Raw genomic sequence first — 21343 nt, 5'->3', positions numbered from 1 at the left:
GCTCTGGGCTCTGCACTCAGCACGGAGTCTGCTTCAGACTCTCTCTCCGCACCCCCCCGCCCCTCCACGCTGTGTGCACACGCGCTCTCAAATAAATAAAATAAATCTTTAAAAAAATAAAATAAAAAAGAATTGAGGTGGGAGACAGGCACATGGGCAAAGTTAGGAGCCAAGTGAAGTTCCAGGGGGGATAAAGGGAAGAAGACGACCTGGGTTCCAATCCCTACTCTGCTCCTTCCTAGCTAAGTGCCATTGGACATATGACTTGGCCTCTCAGAGCTTCTGTTATGGGTAGAGGTGTAGTAATACCTCCCTCCATCCCTCATCCCTCCAATCACGGGGATCAATGAAAAAGCACCTAGCCCATGCAGGAGGCAGAAGTGCCTGTCATTACGAAGAGGAGCAGATGAAGGTGCTTGAAGCAGAGGAAGGTGTACTTAATTCTGCCTGGGGAAGTTGTTTTCCTCCTCCTTGATTTTGTTACGTCTATTTTGGTTGCAAGGAATAAAAACCCATTTCAGAGGTGATGAGGCAAAAGAAAAAACTATTATAAGACTACAGAGTAGCTCCTGGAACCAGAGGTAGGAAGGACAGTGGAGATTGGAAGGATCGGGACTCTTACCGCACCTTGGAAGGAGGGAAGACCTGATTGGCCAGCTTGAGTCAGGTGTCTACCCTGGTCCAATCTGTGGCGGGCAGGGGGGTGGAGTCACACAGCGAACAGGTTTCTGGGGGTTCTGGCCCTGTGGGTGGCTCTCAGTGGAAGGCGGTTGTATGGCTGGGCAGGCTGCCCTGACATCATCTGTCTTTGGGGCAAGGAGAACATTAAGAGGGCTCAAGTCCAACTCGATCAGGATGAAGTCAGGAGGAAGCCGTTTGCCTTGAATGGCAGCCCTGCTCTCTGCCCTGGTTGTTGGGGTGGGGAGGGTGGGGGGTGGTGCGGTGTGGAGGGGGGATTTGTGAAAGAGAGGCCAGGAGGCCAGCTGCCCAGGAGGCGGCATAGCCTGGGGTTCCTGGAGGCTTGGCCTCAGTCCGGAAGAGTCGGCCTCAGTGAAATGCAAATAGGCATTTCAGCTGAGCACCTGCTCTCCATGCCTGGGAGGGGGCTGTATAAATAATTGAGATATCTCTTCCCGGAAGGGGTTTACAGTCTGGGGAGGGAGAGCTATTTCTGTCAGTACCTTACCCTTCAGGACAGAATTTGATAAAAAATGGAGATACAACAGGTGTTAAGAGCATGGCCTTTAGAATCAGAGAGACCTGGCTTCAAATCCCAGCTTTCTCGCTTTCTATCATTATAACTTGGGGGAAAGCTCTGCAACTCTTCTGCAGCTCAGCTTTAAATCCATCCTACAGGGGTGGTTAGGAGGATGACCTGAATGTACAGATGAAGGAAACTGAAGCTGCCTGCACCATCCCCTGTTTCTACTGATAGAAATCCTACCTATCCTTCCAGCTCCAGCTCAGGTATCACCTTTGGCAGTTTTCCTGGCAGGAAAATATAGGTCCTTTATCATGCTTCTGTAGCCAATTCCAATTACTATAGTAATCATCATGATCGTAATGGCAGTGAACATTGGTTCAGTGTTTACTATATGGCCGGGACTGTGCTGATCCCCACAAAGCCCCATAAGGTAGATACTATTATAATCCCATTTTACATATTGGGAAACTGGCACAGAGAGGTTAATTAACTTACCCAAGGCCACACAGTCAATAGGTAGTAAAGCTAGGATTCGAATTGAGTCTGTGCATTGCCAAGGCCCTTGCTTTTATCCACCAGCTTTTATCCACCACTCCCCGCATTGTGCCAGCCATTCTGCAAGGCCCCTTCTCTCCCTGACATTGGTTATTAAGTGTTGAAATAGCAATCCTGGGGAAGATAATGCCTCCCCTACTGGAGAAGGTAAGCGTCAGAGAGCTGGCCTGAAGCCAGGTTACAGGGCAGCAGAGCCTGGTTCAGCCAGACTGATGCATCTCTTGTATTTGAATGTGAGTAACCCTCAGAGCAAGCCAAAATGCAGTTTATACTTAGCTCTTGGCAGTTTCAAGCCCAAGGGATTGTGGGAGGTCAGTTTAAATAGCAAGTGATGACTGGTCTTATCACCGTGGTGTTTAAATAGAGGCCCTCGTTGGCAGATGTAAAGCAGATTTTGGAACGGGAGATCTGAGCTGGTTTCACTCAGATACCACTATCCAAGCAAGGTTTCCCGCCTCTGTGACCTTGGGCTGCTTTTCTGGAAACCGTTCTTTCCCAGAGTTGTAGCTGATAAAAGAGCAATTCTTGGAGCCAGGAGGGTCCTTAGAGCTGTTGCTAATAATAGTGATAATAAAAAAGGAAATTTTAAAAATAATAGTAACGAGCTAGAATTGTGTTAGTATTTTTTATTTGCCGGGTGGTCTTTCACCACGTGCCTTATTTCATGTAACGTGACAATCCGTGAGCGTTTACAGTCACTCCATTTTTCAGAGGGGCAGCTGAGGCTCAGAGAGTTACGGTAACTCTCCTGGAGTCACACAGCAGTAAGTGGCAATGGCAGGACCCCAGCCCAGAATTGCTGGTCTTCAACATCCACGCAGGGAAGCGGAAGCAGAGAGAGAAGTGACTTTGGTCTTGCTGCCCCACCCTTGACACTGAGGTCTGCTGACGCCACGCCGAGAAAGCCCCTGAGTCTGAAACCTTGCTGCCTGCTTCTAGTGTTGCCCTCAGCCTACTTCCCTCGCTAGTGGCACTTCCCATTCCGAGACTGCGCTATGAGTACAGTGGCCGGAAGTCCTGGCTTCATGTCCATGTATATTAATAGAGCCTCCTTTATTCTCACAGTGTCCCAATTGGGCCTACCTATGTCCCAAAGACAAGGTTCCTGATAGTTGGGAGGCCTCACTACCACCTCACCTGCAGTATATTGGAGACCAAAGTGTTGGGAGGACCTGATCAGGTCTGGCCCTTCCCTTTCTTGCTCTGTGACTTTGGCCAAGTCTTGGTCCTTCTCGGGTAGTTGAGATCCTCCACTGACAGCAGCCCCCGCTGAGGTATTTGCCTTCAAAATGAGGATGGCCCTTGCCTCCTTCCTCCCCTCCCTTCCACCTCAGTGGACTCTGCCCAGTGAAGTCGAGAGCCACTTGGGAGCCGGACTAGATGTTGCCTCAGACGCACCCTCCCCAACTGACATTGCGGGTGAAGGAACTCAAGAACCAGAGACATCGCAGGTGAGGACACTGGCCTGAGGCCAACACCAGGTGGTTCTCACAACCTGCCCCTCAGTGGGAAACCGTTGTTTCACTCTGGGACAGAGTCCAGGGTCGAATCCCTGCTCTGGGTTAGCCGTCCACGTACGTGTGCTTGTCGAACACTTAGCACTTTAGATAACTTCTGTGAACACACCGGGCGTGGTTCCTCTGCAGAAGAGGAGCACGGTGGCTTGTCCAGAGGCAGAAGCCACCCAGGCAGGGGCCCTCACTTCCCTCCCTGCCAGCAGACCCAGACACCGCCATTTTACAGTTCTCAAGCTCTGGGCTCTGGAGGAGGGGCTTCATGTCAGGAGCTCTGCACACCTCAACTCTTTGGCCAGACACTTGAGGGCTGCTAATAGGTGTATGTTCAAACTGTGTAACCCCTGGGCCAGTGGCATCGCCTTTGCTTGACGTTAAATGCTCATAAAATTGAACCAAGCACCACTTCACAAGGGCTTGGGGCATAATTAACATTGATGAAGCCCTTTGAAATGCCTGGATGAAAGGACATTTAATTATATTGCGCTGTTACTAACCAGGTCTGTCCGTAGCCAGTCATTATGCATGGAGATGACTGTGCTTGTGGAAATGGCCTTTGAAAGAAACCTCAGCTGCCCATTTCACTAGTGGGAATGGAGCACTTACGAGGCGGGGTTATTTTTTTTCCTAATTCACTTTGCCACCTTTAAAGGACACCTGAGAGAACACAGCGGGAGATGGTCTGCAGGAGTAGTTACCACCAGGAGACTGGAAATCAGGCCTCGAGCCACACAAATCCTCCCCGTCCCCACCTTGGGCAAGTTCTTGCACTTCTCTGGACCTTCCTTTGTTCATGTGTAAAGTCCTTCCGACTTGTGTGCAGAAATTCGGACTCATAATAGTCCCCACTTCGTCAGTTGGTTGTGGCCCAAAGGCAAGGCATGGAAAGGGCTTTGCACCACACCTAACGTGTAGATATGAAAATACTCCAGAAACACCCACCCTTATTATCATAGTAACCTTGCGGGTTAACTTTCAACCATTTATCATTAGCGTAGGTCAACTGAGTTTCTGGGCCGAGCTCCTGTCTGTTCCCCAGATCTCTGCCTCCATGAAGCTGAGGTGCTTGCTCTGTATTCTTAATGAGCCACCCTTAGTGAAGGACTTCCTTTGGGGTCTTCAGACTTGACCCTCTAAAGAAACACCGTGTATTGCCTCACTCATTCCTTTGGTTGACATCTGAAACTTAAAACTTGTGTGACAAGTTTATATTTGCAAAGTATGTCATTTCTGGCACATTTTAGTACTAGTATTTTTTTTTATAGTCCCTGGAATATAAAGCCCACTTGATACCTACCATCAGCCTTCTGAAAAAGCTCTTCTTTAGCAGTTGGAGATTTTACATCATTCCTTTTTCTCCTTAATTTTGTATCTCCCTTATGTTTCCCCCACAGAATTTTGTCCCCAAACAGTGTCTATCTTTTAACACTTAAACATTTTAAGGACACTGTTGCAGGTTTTGGGCTTTATAGCTGAGGTGCTGAGAACGTGTTCACATAAGTACCTGCAATGGAAAGAATGTTGTTATAGAAGCATCCCTAAATTCTTTCAAGTCCTCCCAAGTTATGTGCTAAAAATCGCATAGTGATGGGGCACCTGGGTGGCTCAGTCAGTTAAGCTTCCAACACTTGATCTCAGCTCAGGTCTTGATCTCAGGGTCATGAGTTCAAGCCCCATGTTGGGCTCGTGCTGGGTGTGATACCTACTTAAAAAAAAAAAAACACATAGTGATAAACTATTTTTATTGACTTATCAGCTAACAGTATGAGTAGAGCATCCTTTATTTTTCTTCAAAACAAAGTACTGTATACAGTTAATTTACAACAGGATTTATTTTGCTTTCACAATATAGGTTCCCTTCCCTTCTAGATTCTTCCATTCTAGATTCTGCTGGTCTAATAATTAAACTGACATAAGACAGATTCACAGGAGAAAAATATAATTTCATACATATGGGAGCCACAAAGAAAAATTTAATTTCATACATATGGGAGCCACAAAGATATGATGCTCAAAGAAATAACCAAAGCAGGCAGCTTTTATACCTTTTAGATGAAGAAACAATAAATTTGTGAAGAATTGAAAAAGGGGTTTGGGCTCGGGGTAATAAATTAATGAGGTAGTAACAAGGTTTGTTTATATAGTCTTCTTGGCCCTAAATTTCCTATCTCTGGTGATAAGGATGTCTCTCTTCCTCCTGGTACATATTGGGAAAATACCTTTCACATGGGAGATTTATTTCCTGCTTTCAGGGGGGACAAAAGGGGACTCAGAGTACCCTTCTTGTACTGGCTGTTTCTTAAGGAACTTAATTCAAAATAATCAGTATGCCAAAATGACATATTTTGGGGTGGTGTGTTCTCCTCAACAATTTCTGTGAAGTTTACCAAAAAGGCCTTATCAATTATGCTGATAAATTTTCACTTAGAGGCACATTGGATTAACCTATCTAGAAGGGGCTGGGGAAACAGACATCTTGTTAATTTTACTACACCATTGCCTATACTGTATTGCAATACATATATTTTATTTTTTAAAGTAAGCTCCACGTCCAGTGTGGGGCTTGAACTCAAAACTCTGAGATCAAGAGTTGCATGCTCCACCAACTGAGCCAGCCAGGTGTCTCAATACTGTTTTTAATAGTATACATACTATACATACAATACTATAGTATTTATACATACAATACATACATACAAATACTATAGTATTTGTAGAAACAAATGTAATTATAAATGCTTTATCACATGTTTGAATATGGTAATTGTAATCCCCAGCACAATCACTAAGAAAGTAACTCAAAAATAAGTAGTGAACGGGGCGCCTGGGTGGCTCAGTCGTTAAGCGTCTGCCTTCGGCTCAGGTCATGGTCCCAGGGTCCTGGGATCGAGCCCCACATCGGGCTCCCTGCTCCGCGGGAAGCCTGCTTCTCCCTCTCCCACTCCCCCTGCTTGTGTTCCCTCTCTGGCTGTCTTTCTCTCTGTCAAATAAATAAAACCTTTAAAAAAAAAAAAAAAGTAGTGAAGGAAATGATAAGGGAATTAAAATGGTACTGTAGAGGGGCGCCTGGGTGGCTCAGTCAGTTGAGTGTCTGACTCTTGGTTTCAGCTCAGGTCATGATCTTATGGGTTAAGAGATCAAGCCCCACATTGGGCTCTGTGCTCAGCAGGGAATCTGCTTGAAGATTCTCTCCCTCTGTGCCCCTCCCTGCTCAAGTGTGCATGCTTTCTCTCTCTCTCTCTCTCAAATAAATAAATAAAATCTTTTTAAAAAAATGGTACACTAGAAAATATTTAACACAAAAGAAGGCAGTAATGGAGAAACTGAGGAACAAAAAGAGACCTGACATGTAGAAAACAAAACAGCAGAAATCTTTCCTTATCAGTAATTACAGTAAATGTAAATGACTTAAACTCTCCAATTAAAGGGGAGAGATTGACAGAATAGATTTTTTAAGAAACATAATCCAAGTATATGCTATTTACAAGACACTCACTTTAGATTCAAAGACAAAAATGAGGGGGATGCCTGGGTGACTCATTCAGGTAAGCATCCAACTCTTGATCTCAGCTCAGGTCTTGATCTCAGGGTCATGAGTTCAAGCCACGCATTGGAGCCCACTTAAAAAAAAACAAACAGGGGTGCCTGGGTGGCTCAGTTGGTTAAGTGGCTGCCTTCAGCTCAGGTCATGGTCTCAGTCCTGGGATCGAATCCTACATTAGGCTCCCTACTCAGCGGGGAGACTGCTTCTCCCTCTCCTCCCTGCTCATGCTCTCTGTCGCTATCTCTGTCTCTCTCAAATAAATAAAATCTTTTTTTTTTTTAAAGGGAGGGTAAAAAGATGGGAAAAGATATTCCATGCAAACAGTAACCAAAAGAGAGCTGGACTGGCTATACTAACATTAAACAAAATAGACTTTAAGATGAAAATTGTTATGAGTGACAAAGACATTATATAATGGTAAAAGAGTCAATCTATCAAGAAGATATAACAATAATAAAATAATATATACACCAAAATACATGAAGCAAAAATTGACAGCATGGAAAGAAGAAACAGGCAGTTCAGCACTTACCCCACTAGCAGAAGATTGGCAAGGAAATAGAAGACTCGAACAACACTATGAATCAATTAGACCCAACCATTATCTATAGAACATCTCACCCAACTGTAGCAAAATACCCATTCTTCTCAATGGCATATGGAACATTCTGTGGGATAGAGCATATGTTAGGCTACAGAACAAATGTCAATAAATTTAGAAGATTGAAATCATACAAAGTATGTTCCCTGACCACAATGGAATAAAATAAGAAATCAATAACAAAAGGAAATTCCTAACAATAAAGTGGGAAGTTGACAAATATGTGAAATTTATTTTTTTTAATATTTTATTTGATAGAGAAAGAGCACAAGCTGGGAAGGGGGGCAGAGGGAGAGGGAGAAGCAGGCTCCATGCTGAGTAGGGAGCCCGATGCGGGCTCAATCCCAGGACCCTGAGATCATGACCTGAGCCGAAGGCAGACGCTTAACTGCTTAAACGACTGAGCCACCCAGGCGCCCCATAAATATGTGAAATTTAAACAACACACTCCTAAATAACCAGTGGGTTAGTGAAGACATCATAGGGGAATTTAGAAAATACCTAGAGACAATCTCATCCTAATATTCACATGGTGATGCAAAGAACCCCAAGTAGCCAAAGCAGTCTTGGAAAAAGAACAAAGTTGGAGGATTTCAACTTCTTGATTTCAAAACTTACTGCAAAACTAGAGCAATCAAAACAATGTGGTACTGATGTAAGGATAGACCTACAAATCAATACAGAGTCTGAATATAAACCAACACATCTATGGTCAATTGATTTTCTACAAGGTTGCTAAGACCACTCAGTGAGGAAAGAATAGTCTTTTCAACAAATGATGCAGGAACAACTGGATATCCACACGTAAAAGAATGAAGTTGGTCTCCTTCCTCACATCATGTACAAAAATAACTCAAAATAGATCAAATACCTACATGTAAGAGTTAAAACTATTAAATTCTTGGAAACACAGATAGAGGCACACCTTGGAGACATTGCAAGTTTGGTTGTAGATCATCACAATAAAGTGAATATCACAGCAAAGTGAGTCAAATGAATTTTTTGGTCTCCTAGTGCGTATAAAATTATGTTTATACTATACTGTAGGCTATTACATGTGCAATAGCATTATGTCTAAAAAACAATGTACATACCTTAATTTAAAAATACTTTAGGGGTGCCTGGGTGGCTGTCAGTTAAGTTGCTGACTCTTGACTTCGCTTGGGTCATGGTCTCAGGGTCCTGGGATCCAGCCCCGCATTGGGCTCCACGCTCAGCTGGGAATCTGCTTGAGATTCTCTCCCTCTCCCTCTGCCCCTCCCCCTGCTTGTGCACGCTCTCTCGCTCTAAAATAAACAAATAAGTCTTCAAAGAAAATAAATAAAAATACAAATACTTTATTGCTTAAAAATGCAAATCACTATCTGAGCTTCAGCAAGTCACAATCTTTTTGCTGGTGGAGGGTCTTGCCTCTGTGGTGATGGCTGCTGACTGATCAAGGTGCTGGGTGCTGAAGATGGAAGTGGCTGCGGCAGTTTCTTAAAATAAGACAACAGTGAAGTTGGCTACACTGACTGACTCTTCCTTTCATGAATGATTTCTCTGTAGCGTGTAATGCTGTTTGAAAGCCTTTTACCCACAGTAGAACGTCATTCAAAAATGGAGTCAATCCTCTCAAACCCTGCTGCTGCTTTATCAACCAAGTTTATGTAATATTCCAAGTCAATTGCTTCATTTCAACGATCTTCACAGCATCTTCACCAGAAGATTCCATCCACCACTTTCTTTGCTCATCCATAAGAAGCACCTCCTCGGGGCGCCTGGGTGGCTCAGTGGGTTGAGTGGCCCACTCTTGAGTTCATCTGGGGTCATGATCTCAGGGTTGTGGGATCAAGCCCCACATCGGGCTCTGCACTCAGCGTGGGGTCTGCTTGAGATTCTCTCTCTCTCTTTCCCTCTGCCTCTCCCCCTGCTCACATTCATGCTCTCTTTCTCACTCTCTCTCAAATAAATAAAATCTTTTTAAAAAATACTAAAGAAGACCTTCTTATCGGTTCAAGTTTTATCATGAGATTGCAGCCATTCAGTCCCATCTTCAGGCTCCACTTCTCGTTCTAGCTCTCTTGCCGTTAACACCACATCTGCAGCTACTTCCCCCACTGAAGTCTTGACCCCCTCACAGTCATCCACGAGGGTGGGAATCAGTTTACTCCTGTGTATGTTGATATTTTGACCTCTTTCCATGAATCATGAATGTTCTTAATGGCATCTCAAATGGTGAATCCTTCCCTGAAAGTTTTCAGTTTACTTTGCCCAGATTCATCAGAGAAATCACTCTCTATGGTGGCTATAGCTTAAGAAATGTATTTCTTTGGGTTTTTTTTTTTTAAGATTTTATTTATTTATTTTAGAGAGCGCAGGGGGAGGAGCAGAGGAAGAGGGACAAGCAGACTCCATGCTGAGCACAGAGCCTCATGTGGGGCTCCATCTCACAACTCAGATCATGACCTGAGCTGAAATCAGGAGTCAGATGCCCAACTGACTGAGCCGCCCAGGCACCCCAAGAAATGTATTTCTTAAATAATAAGACTTGAAAGTTGAAATTACTCCTTGATCCATGGGCTGCAGAATGGATGATGTATTAGCAGGCATGAAAATAACATTAATCTTGATGTACATCTCCCTCAGAGCTCTTGGGTGACCAAGTGCATTGTCAATGAGCAGTAATGTTTTGGAAGAAACCTTTTTTTTCCTGTGCAGTAAGTCTCAACAGTGGGCTTAAAATATTTGATAAACCATGTTGTCAACAGATGTGCTCTCATCCAGGCTCTGTTGCTCTATTTATAGAGCATAGGCAGAGTAGATTTAGTATAAGTCTTAAGGGCCCTAGGATTTTTGGAATGACGGATGAACATTGGCTTCAGCTTAAAGTCACCAGCTGCATTAGCCCTTAACAACACAGTCAGCCTGTGCTTCTTTAAAATTTTTTTTTTAAGTAGGCTCCAAGCCCAGAGTGGAGCCCAATGTTGGGCCTGAACCCACAACCCTGAGATCAAGACTCTAACTGAGATCAAGAGTCAGATGTTGGGGCGCCTGGGTGGCTCAGTTGGTTAAGTGACTGCCTTTGGCTCAGGTCATGATCCTGGAGTCCTGGGATCGAGTCCCACATCGAGCTCCCTGCTCAGCAGGGAGTCTGCTTCTCCCTCTGACCCTCCCCCCTCTCATGCTCTATCTCATTCTCTCTCTCAAATAAATAAATAAAATCTTTAAAAAAAAAAAAAAAGAGTCAGATGTTAATCAACTGAGCCACCCAGGTGCCCCTGTCCTTTGAAGCTTCTAAACCAGGCATTGACTTCTCCTCTCCAGCTATGAAAGTTCTCAATGGCATCTTGGTCTACATTGAAAATCTGTTGTTTCGTTAGCCACCTTCATCAGTTATCTGAGCTAGATCTTCTGGAGAACTGGCTGCAGCTTCTACATCAGCACTTGCTGCTGCAGCTTCACCTTGTACTTTTATTTTATGGAGATGGCTTCTTTTCTTAAACCTCATGAACCAACCTCTGCTAGCTTCAGACTTTCCTTCTGCAGCTTCTTCACTCAACCTCATAGAATTGAAGAATTGAAGAGAATGAGGGCTTTGCTGTGGATGAGGCTCTGGCTTAAGGAATTCGGTGGCTGGTTTGATCTTCTAACCAGACCACTCATACTTTCTCCATATCAGCAATAAGGCTGTTTTGCTTTCTTATCATTCATGTGTTCACTGGAGTAGCACTTTTAATTTCCTTCAAGAACTTTTGCTTTGCATTCACAACTTGACTAACTGTTTGGTGCAGGAAGCCTAGCTTTCAGTCCATCTAGCTTTTGAACATGCCTTCCTCACTGAGCTTAATCATTTCTAGCTTTTATTTTTTAATTAAAAAAAAATTTTAAGTAGTCTCTATACCCAACGTGGGGCTCAAACCTACAGCCTTGAGATCAAGAGTTGCATGCTCTACCAACTAAGCCAGCCAGGCGCCCCAGTCATTTCTAGCTTTTGATTTAAAGTGAGAGACATTTGGTTTTTCCTTTCACTTGAACACTGAGAGGCCATTGTAGGCTTGTTAATTGGCCTAATTTCACGATTGTGTCTCAGAACATAGAGGCCCAGGACAGGGAGAGAGACAGGCAATAGCCTCTTGATAGAGCAGCCAGAAGACACAAAGCATTTATTGACTAAGGTCACTGTCTTATATGGGCATGGTTCATGGCACCCCAGAACAATTACAGTTATAACATCAAAGATCATTGATACAGATTATCTTAACAAATATAATAATAGTGCAAAGTGCACTAAAGGAAAGCACAGTGAAACAATGCCTGTATAAATTTTTGTGAACTTGGATTAGGATTAGGATTAGTTTTCTAATGGTCTGTGGCCATACCACCCTGAACACACCTGATCTTGTCTGATCTCGGAAGCTAAGCAGGGTTGGGCCTGGTTCGTACTTGGATGGGAGAAAAAAAAACAAAACTGGATTATGACACCAAATGCATGGCAACAAAAGAAAAAATAGATAAACTTCATCAAAATTAAAACTTATATACATCAGAGCACTTTATCAAGAATAAAAATATGACCCACAGAATAAAAGAGAATATTTGTAAATCATATATTTGGCAAAAGTTTAGTATCCAAATATATAAAGAACTCTTAAAACTCAAAATTTTCTTTAATGTGCAGAAGGTTGCACAACATTGTGAGCGTACTAAATGCCACTGACTTGTACTCTTTAAGATGGTTAATGGTCAATTTTTATTATATGTGAATCTTACCTCAATTTTTTAAAAATAGGCAAAGAAGATAAATGGGTAGTAAGCATGTGGAAAGATGCTCAGCATCATTAGTCGTTAGGGAACTGCATTATCAAAACCACAACTAGGTACTTCTGCATACCCGTTAGGGTGGCTATCATAAATTTTTTAAAAAGGAAAATAGACTGAGCACCTGGGTGGCTCAGTCAGTTAAGCATCTGACTCTTGATTTCAGCTCAGGTCATGATCTCAGGGTTGTGAGATCAAGCCCCAAATCAAGCTCTGCGCTCAGTGGGAAGTCTGCTTGAGATTCTCTCTCTCCCTTCTCTCTGCCTCTCCCCCTGGTGTGTGCTACCCCCCCCTTTAAAATAAATAAATCTTTAAAAAATAAAAAATAAGTAAAAAGGAAAATAACAAGTGTTGGTGAAGATGTGGAGAAATTGGAGCCACTATGGAAAACCATTTGACAGTTTCCCCCCAAAAGTTAAAATAGTCACTATAGATACCCAAGAGAATAAAAAAAATATGTATGAAAACTTGTACAAGCATGTTAATAACATTATTTGCAATAGACAGAAAGTGGAGATCACTCAAATGTAACTGGTGAATGGATAAACAAAATGTATTATATCCATTGATGGAATATTATTTCACGATAAAAAGGAATGAAGTACGGGTACATGTCATAACATATGAACCTTAAAAACATTATGCTCAGGGTGCCTGGGTGGCTCAGTTGGTTAAGCGGCTGCCTTCGGCTCAGGTCATGATCCCAGGGTCCTGGGATCGAGTCCCGCATCGGGCTCCCTGCTCAGTGGAGAGTCTGTTTCTCCTTCTCCCTCTGCCTGCCTCTCTGCCTACTTGTGCTCTCTATCTCTCTGTCAAATAAATAAATAAAATCTTTAAAAAAACAAACAAACATTATGCTCAGTGAAAGAAACCAGACACAACCACATACTGTAGGATTCCATTTATACGAACTGTCCAAAATAGGCAAGTCCGTAGAGACAGGAAGTAGATTAGTGGTGACCAGGGGCCGGGGTACCGGGGAGTGGAGAGGGACTGCTAATGGGTTTGGAGTTTCTTTTTTGGGATGGTGGAAATGCTCGGGATTTAGAGAGTGGTGTGGTTGTACAACACTGTTGAAAACTGGTCATTTCGAATATTATGTTGCAACTGTAGAAATCAGATCTTGCACCCCGTTTGTTGTTGTTGCTTGTTGTGGTTTGTTAGTGTTTCTTGTTTTGTGATTTTTCTAAACTCTCTTTGTAAAGTCTGTGTCCTCTATGTGGGCAGCCTGATGAAGTCTGTTCCTCTTAAGTGGTCAGCTTGAGTTTTGACAGTTTCCTTAACCACCTAGAGCCGGAAAAGGGGGAAAAAAAAAAAAAGAGGAAAGAAACCTCCCCAAATTCTCCCAGTCTTTGCAGATTGGTTGTGTTGGGGCCTTCCACTGCTTAGCCAGGCTGTTTACCACTCACTCTGCCTTAGCCTTTGCTCCCTGCTTGCATCCCACCTGAAGGCCAGCCAGGGGTGAAGGCTACTGTTTTCTCAGGTGTTTTTGGAGCATGCATCCAGCCCTGGCTACATGCTTGGCCTTTTCAATTCCTCAGTGTGTGTGGAAACTTAAGAAAGCTCTTACCCTCTATGTATCTCTTTTCCCAGACTATTCTGCCCAGGCTTTTCCTTCTGTCTGTCGCTCATCCTGAGTACTGTCCCTTGCCCTAAGCTGTTACACAGCCTTTAAAGGCTTTGACCATAAAGAGCCTGGGAAGCTGTCCCCAGCCCTGGTATCCCTCCACGTCAGATAAAACAAAGACAAGCCCTGTGCCAATCCTTCAGGGGTTACCAGACAGGTAAGAACCCACAACCACGGTTTAAAAAAAATAATAAGGGGTGCCTGGGTGGCTCAGTTGGTTAGGTGACTGCCTTCGGCTCAGGTCGTGATCCTGGAGTCCCGGGATTGAGTCCCGCATCGGGCTCCCTGCTCAGCAGGGAGTCTGCTTCTCCCTCTGACCCTCCCCCCTCTCATGCTCTCTCTCTCTATCTCATTCTCTCTCTCAAATAAATTAAAAAATATTTAAAAAATAAAAAATAATAATAAGTAGTTTCATTTATTGCTCTCTCTGCATCCTTGTGGCTGCCACAGATCTGGGGTGTAAGGGATGGGAGGCAGGCAATTTAAAATGCCACTGTGTTTTTGTACCATAAAGCAATGGCTTCTTTCTTCACCATGCCTTCCTCTGGTTGTTATATGTTTTTGGTTAGACTGCAGAGTTGTATAAAAAATGTGATTCTGATGGGTTTTGCCAGCTCATTAGTTGTTTTTCTGAAGGGATGGGTTCCTGAAATTCTCTATGCCACTGCTTTTTCTTTTCTTTTTTTTTTTTTTTTTAAAGATTTTATTTATTTATTTGAGACAGAGAGAATGAGAGAGAGCACATGAGAGGGGGGAGGGTCAGAGGGAGAAGCAGATGCGGGACTCGATCCAGGGACTCCAGGATCATGACCTGAGCCGAAGGCAGTCACCCAACCAACCAAGCCACCCAGGCGCCCTGCCACTGCTTTTTCAATGACATCGCTCATAACGTGAATATACCAAAAACCACTGAATGGGATACTTTAAAAAGGTCAAAATGGTAAATTTTTATGATTTATGAATCTTACCTCAATAAAAAAAGTAATGATGGGTTAAATAAAGGTATACTAGGTTTATAGAATGGCCTTAAAGAACATTTCGAGGCAGGCATTAAAATGGGAAGACATTAAAATACCTTAGCTGGGCAAAGAAAGGGGGGGGCGGAATTAAGCAGTAGAATCATACACACTCGAATCAGATGGAAGATGAAAGTTGCCTGTTAGTGATTATCTGGGATAGAATCAGATCTTGAGTCCCAAATAAAAATTGCTGGATCGTTAAGTAACCCTGGTTTATCAAGGAAGTGTGTCAGTTAGCTACTGCTGTGTAACAAACCACCTGAAAACCTAAACTTAAAAACAACAACCATTTTACTGCTCATAATTCCACAGGTCAAGAATCTGGACAGGATCCAAAAGAATTGAAATCAGGATCTAAAAGAGATAATAGCACTTCAATGTTGATTGCAGTACTATTCACAATAGTCAAGATGTGGAAATAACCTAAATGCCCATTGATAGACGAAGGAAGAAAGAAAACGTGATGCATACACACAGTGGAATATTACGCAGCCTTGTAAAAGAAAGACATCTTGCAATATGTGCCAACATGGATGAACCTTGAAGACAGAATGCTAAGTAGAATAAGTGCTGTGGGCTAAATGTTGGTCACCACCCCCCATTTATATGTTAAAGCCCTAATCCCCAGTGTGACGCTTTGGAGGTAGGAACTTCAGAGATAATTAGGTCATGAAGGTGGTGCCCTCATGAATGAGATTAGTGCTCTTTTTTTTTAAGATTTTATTTATTTATTTGACAGAGAGACAGCGAGAGAGGGAACACAAGCAGGGGGAGTGGGAGAGGGAGAAGCAGGCCTCCCACAGAGCAGGGAGCCCGATGCGGGGCTCGATCCCAGGACCCTGGGAGCATGACCTGAGCCCAAGGCAGACGCTTGATGACTGAGCCACCCAGGCGCCCCGAGATTAGTGCTCTTATAAGAAGAGATACAAGAAGGGGATAATCTCTCTCTGACATGTGAGGATACACTAAGAAGGTGTACAGCTGCAAACCAGGAAGAGAACTCTAAGCAGGAATAGAATCAGCCAAAACCTTGATCTTGGACTTCCCAGCCTCTAGAACTGTGTGAAATAAATGTTTATTAAGTCACCCAGTCTGTGGTATTTGTTAGAGCAGCCTAAACTAAGACAGTAAGCCAGTCACAGACAGACAAATACTGTATGATTCCACCTCTATGAGCTGTCTACCAGAGTCAAACTCATAGAATCAGAGAGGAGGATGGTGGTTGCTGGGACTGGTGGGGTGGGGAAATGGGAGTTGCTAAATCAATAGGCATGAAGTCTCAATATGGAAGATGAATACGTTCTAGAGATCTTTGTGCCTATAACAGTAATACATTGTACACCTAAGTTGTTAAGAGGGTAATCTTAGGTTAAGTGTTCTTATAATAGTTTTTTTAAGAAACAAAGAATGTGGGCAGGGCTCACAGCAATGGCTCATCTTTGCTCCATATAGTATCGTCTAGGGTGCTGGGCTGGGGCTGGGGCTGGAGCTGGAGAATGCAAGATGGAGTTACTCATGCCTGGAGCCTCAACTGGGATGGCTTACTCAGCTGGCAGTTGGCTGAGATGGCTGGGCCTGTCTCTTCTCTGGGTGTCGATCAGGCCCACTTGTATATCTGTTTGGTCTTCCACAGGCGCCCCTCTCTTCTTATGGATAGGCTGGACTTCTTTATATGTGGTTGAGTTTCCTTCTGTGCACAAGTAGAAGTTACACAGCCTGAACCCAGAAGTCCCCCACCCTCATCCCCATGTCATGCTGTTGATCACAAACCCATCCAGATTCAAGTGTTGGGGAGTTGACGGGAGTTGTGAGAGAAATGGCGGCCATCACTGCAATTTACTACAAATGGTAACCCCAACTTCGGGACAGTGTAATTGTGAAAGTTAATGGAAAAAATCCTGCCTCTCCACCAGGCCTCCACTGACACCACCCAGTTAGGAGAAGGGTCTTTCATTGCTGCCAGGCGGGGGTAGAGGTCCAGGCTCCCCATGTGAGCTCTTTTCACTCTGTGGGGCCGGGGGCAGGGAGGCCTCATCACTGGACCCCAGATCCCTCCTTGGCGTTCTGTGATAGTCCCAGCATGTGAGTTGAGGTGCCTTGTAATAGCCATGAAAGGTTGGAAATCTAGGCCCCCTACTTGGCTTATGCTGGTGTGGAGTGGGTGGGGTATCTTTTTTTTTTCCTGTGATGTTTGAAACAGCACTTGTCCTAAAGTTTTCTGTCTTGCTTGGCTGCTCATCTCCTGGTCTTTTGACTAGAGAGCACAGGCTTTTCTTAGAGCTTTTTGGTCTGTACTCGTTGATACTCCCAGGCTGCCCATTTCTTCAGCTTCAAGTTCGAGGTATGTGAGGTAACGAGAAGACCCAGGAACCCACCACCATGTCGTTCCTCAGGCCCCCAGCAACCTAGCCTGTCTGCCTTCTTCTCTCTACCTTTCAGAGTTGTCTTGTGTTTGCTTTATATATAATGTCCAAGGTTTCCAACTGTACACAGCAGGAAGCATAGGAAAAGATGAGTCTACTCCATCTTGCTGAAAGCAGAAGTTCTGTAATTTGCTTTTTAAATTGAAAGGAATAACAGAATTTATTGTATGTAAACAGCATTAGACGGTTTAAGAGATCAGATTCCTTATATTCGTAAGTGCAATTTATTAGACTTATAAGAATTTCTTAGTTCCTTAGTAAGATTTTGTTAAAAGAAACTAGATTCATGAATCTGTTACTTTTATAGCAAATATAATTTTTTTAAGAAATCAAAGTCATGCAGATAGCCTTTTTTTGTCTGCAAAAGCCATCCCTCTAAGAGGAGGAAGAAGAAGAAATGAACATTCATCCCCCATGCCCCCAACTCCCTCCCTTACTAGGAGTTGGACTAATTATAAACATGTTCCCAAACCATGTACAGTGAAGCATTGACTCAGGCTCTGTGAGGCAAGTAACAGAAACCAGGTCTTCAGCAAAAAAGACTGGGACTGCTCCCAGAATGGAAGGAAGAGCTAGAGAAGCAGGCTTCTGGAAGTCACGGGCACCAGGATGGCTCCTGGCCTTGCCCAGTCCTGGCCTTGGGCAGCAATGAGCCCAGACTTCTTTCAGCCTTCATGCTTCTCTGTTCAAGATTTGGACCCCAGAGGGGCACCCCAGTCAGTGAAGTGTCTGACTCCTGATTTCAGCCCAGGTCATGATCTCCGTCTGGGTTGTGAGATCGAGCCCCATCTCGGGCTCCATGCTGAGTGCTGAGTGTGGAACCTGCTTAAGATTCTCTCTTCCTCTCCCTCTGCCCCACCCCCCCCAAAACTGGCATGCTCTCTCTCTCTTAAAAAAAAATAAGGGAGAGATAAATATATATAAATATCTCCCAGACAGAGTTTCTGACCTGCCTGGCTTGGGTCAAGCTTGGTTCATAGGCCCACCGTGGTCCAGGGGAGGATGGAGCACTTGGGATGAGAGTCCTAACAAGACCATACAAGGGGGAGTTGGGGGCATGGGGGAGTGCTCCACAGCAAAATCAGGGTGCTATTACCAAAAGAAAAGGAATGTGGTTAAGGTGGCAGGTGTGAGCATCACAGATGCCTGCAGACTAAGAGTTCTAGAGCCTCAGAGGTTTGGGACACCTGGGGTGGACGAGGGAGACCTGCCTGTGAGAGCCTCTAACCTGGTGCGCTGTGGGCCTCCAAAGAGTGGACCAAGGGTCCAGTGTTTCCCAAACTTATTTAACCATGATGTGCTTTTTGCGTCAGAACTCCACTGACATCTCTAGGAACCCAGTTAGGGAAACCCTGGCCTGGTTGATCTCCAGTGACCCTTTCAGCTCTGAGATCCTGTAATCCTACAGGACAGACATGGTTTCTGCTTAATTCTGTCTGAGAAGAGACAACGAAAACACATAAAACAGGGCGCCTGGGTGGCTCAGTTGTTAAGTGTCTGCCTTCGACTCAGGTCATGATTCCAGGGTCCTGGGATCGAGCCCCGCATCGGGCTCCCCGCTCGGCGGGAAGCCTGCTTCTCCCTCTCCCACTCCCCCTGCTTGTGTTCCCTCTCTCGCTATGTCTTTCTCTGTCAAATAAATAAATAAAATCTTAAAACCAAAAAACACATAAAACAGAGATGGAGAAGGACCAAGGAGGTGCAGCTCAGGCTATGAGAGCCATCTTGGGAAGAAGTGGAAGCCATCTCCCTTGGGTCCATGAGATGCCCCCATGACCTTCTATTAATGAGTTGTTGTATAAAGTGAAATGAACATAAGTCAGTTTCCTGCCTGGCCTGGTCCTTCACTTGCGTTCTGTTGACAGTCTGGCCCTGACCAGGGGCTTAGGTGAGGGCTGGAAGGTCCCTTGGAGGTTATCTGGGCCAGCATCTACGTTTTCCAGACAGGGACATACAAGCCTGATGAAGGGAAGGGACTCATCTAAGGTCATGCTGTGACGAGGCAGCAAGGATGGACCTAGAACCCAGGTCTCCTGGCTCCCAGCTCAGTGTCTTTCCTTTATTCTGCAGTGCTGCCTCTTGCTGGGGACAAAGTCAAGGACAGCCATGGTGGTTTCCATCAGTAGACACCCCCTCCCTCCTTCCACCTTAACCCACAGTGGACTGCCTTCTTAGCTGTCCAGGCCCTCAGCATTCCAGGGAAGAGGGGAGTAGAGGGTCAGAGTGTTGACTTCCTGCCTTACGCTTGCTAATTACCTGTCTTCCAGATGAATTGCAAGACTGTTTGTCTTGTTCACTCTTGATTTGCTAGCGCCTGGCCCAGGCCTTGAAGAACTGGCAGATTTCACAGGGAGGGCGGCTGGGTGGGAGGAATATCTCGAGCAAAGGGGGAGTTGGAAAAGGCCCATCCTGGGCAGGGAGGATTCATATTTGGCTAAGATAGAACATTCTTTGGTGTTTAGTGGTGAAATAATGCTGGAGGGTATGTGGGGGACATAGTATAGTATGGTTTAAATGCTGAGGCAAGTACCCTTTAACCCAGCAGTCCTCCTTCTAAGAATTTATCCCAAGGGAGTAATCCTCATAAATGCACAAAAATGCGTGTACTCGGATATTCAATCACAGTGGTGTTTAAAAAAAAAAAAAGAAACAGCCTAAGTGTCCAGCAATGGAGAAGCAATGATATAAAACATGGCACATCCAAATGACGAGTTATTTGGTATTTATTAAAAATGATGAATTAGGGGCACCTAGGTGGCTTAGTCAATTAAGGGTCTGACTTCAGCTCAGGTCATGATCTCAGGGTCCTGGGATCGAGCTCCGTGTCAGGCTCCCTGCTCAGGGGGAGTCTGCTTCTCCCTCCTCCTCTACCCTTCCCCCCCCAACTCATGCTCTCTCACCCTCTTGCTTTCAAATGAATAAATCAAATCTTTTTTTAAAATGATGAATTAAATATACCTGAAAGGAGAATGTGTTTATAATATCTTATGTAAAAGAACAGGTTATAAAACAGACTATAATCTCATTTTTATAAAATGAACTAACATTGTCATTCATATCTGAATTTATGGACAGAAAAAAATTTTACAAGAACAATAAAAGTTTATAAGAACAAAATGTTTGCAATAGTGAGCTCTGGGTTTAGAATTACAGGTGGCTTTTCTATTTTGTTGTGATTGTTATTCTTCCTATCATTTCTTTATATTTCCTAATTATTGTACAATGAATATATGTCTGGTAATTGTCTTCTGAAGTTAAAAGATGCCATGCTAAAGAATCTGAACCTTATTCTTAAGGTTCAGAAGTTAAATGTTTGTAAATGAAATCATTAAAAATGCCCTAAGCAGATTAGCCAGTTTAAAGAGTCTCATTGAGACCCCTCGGGGAACATGAAGACCCCATTGATAAAATGGCAAATAGTATCCCCGCCTGTGTTTCTCTTTTAAATTCTGATTTCTGAATGTTGCTTTCCTGCACAAGACTGCAGTGAGTCAGTACATTAAGGAAAGAGCAGAGCAGATTTAGGCCTTATCAGGTCATTGTGACCGGTGGACAGAGGACATTGCTTTCTGGAAGCGTCCAGCTCAGGGCAGTGTGTTGTAAACCAACAAGGCAGCCGCACTAACCTTGAGTAGTAAAATGTAAAACTCCAGTAAAAGGCCTGGGATGCGGCTTTGTGGTGGATGTTTTTATGGTTTTGTTTTGCGACAGTGAACAGTGGGGTTTCCTATGCGCCCCCCCCCCCCCCCCGCCCCAGGGCCCTTTAGCTTAGACCCAGCTCACATCTGCTCCTGTGAACTTTCCTTACAGGAAAACTTGATCGGCGCCCTTTTGGCAATTTTTGGGCACCTTGTGGTCAGCATTGCGCTTAACCTACAGGTAAGTCTCGTCACTAGCGCTGTCTCGGGGCAGAGATACTGCTGATCAGCGGGGTGTCTGGCGCAGGCCCCACTGCGTCCTCACCCTGGGATGGTGCCTACTCCATTCCTGGGCTGGGCCTTGGGCAGTCCCCTGTGGGTTGTTCCAGAATCTCTCTTGATTCTTTGCCCCCACGTG

The 21343-nt window shown here is 44.3% G+C and overlaps 1 protein-coding gene across 2 annotated transcripts in view; it reads left to right on the top strand.

The window, feature by feature from the left end:
• Window positions 1–21343, top strand: part of NIPAL3 (NIPA like domain containing 3) — a 53870-nt gene that overhangs the window by 5103 nt on the left and 27424 nt on the right. For both annotated transcript variants that reach the window (XM_036089023.2, XM_036089024.2), the window contains exon 3: window positions 21098–21166. In XM_036089023.2, coding sequence (XP_035944916.1) covers window positions 21098–21166 — 69 coding nt within the window. The remainder of the gene's footprint in view (window positions 1–21097; window positions 21167–21343) is intronic.

The sequence above is a fragment of the Halichoerus grypus genome, chromosome 5 (assembly GCF_964656455.1).
Source record: "Halichoerus grypus chromosome 5, mHalGry1.hap1.1, whole genome shotgun sequence".
Lineage (NCBI taxonomy): Eukaryota > Metazoa > Chordata > Mammalia > Carnivora > Phocidae > Halichoerus > Halichoerus grypus.
The sequence above is the reverse complement of the archived record's forward strand: the minus strand, read 5'-3'. Positions and strand labels throughout refer to the sequence as shown.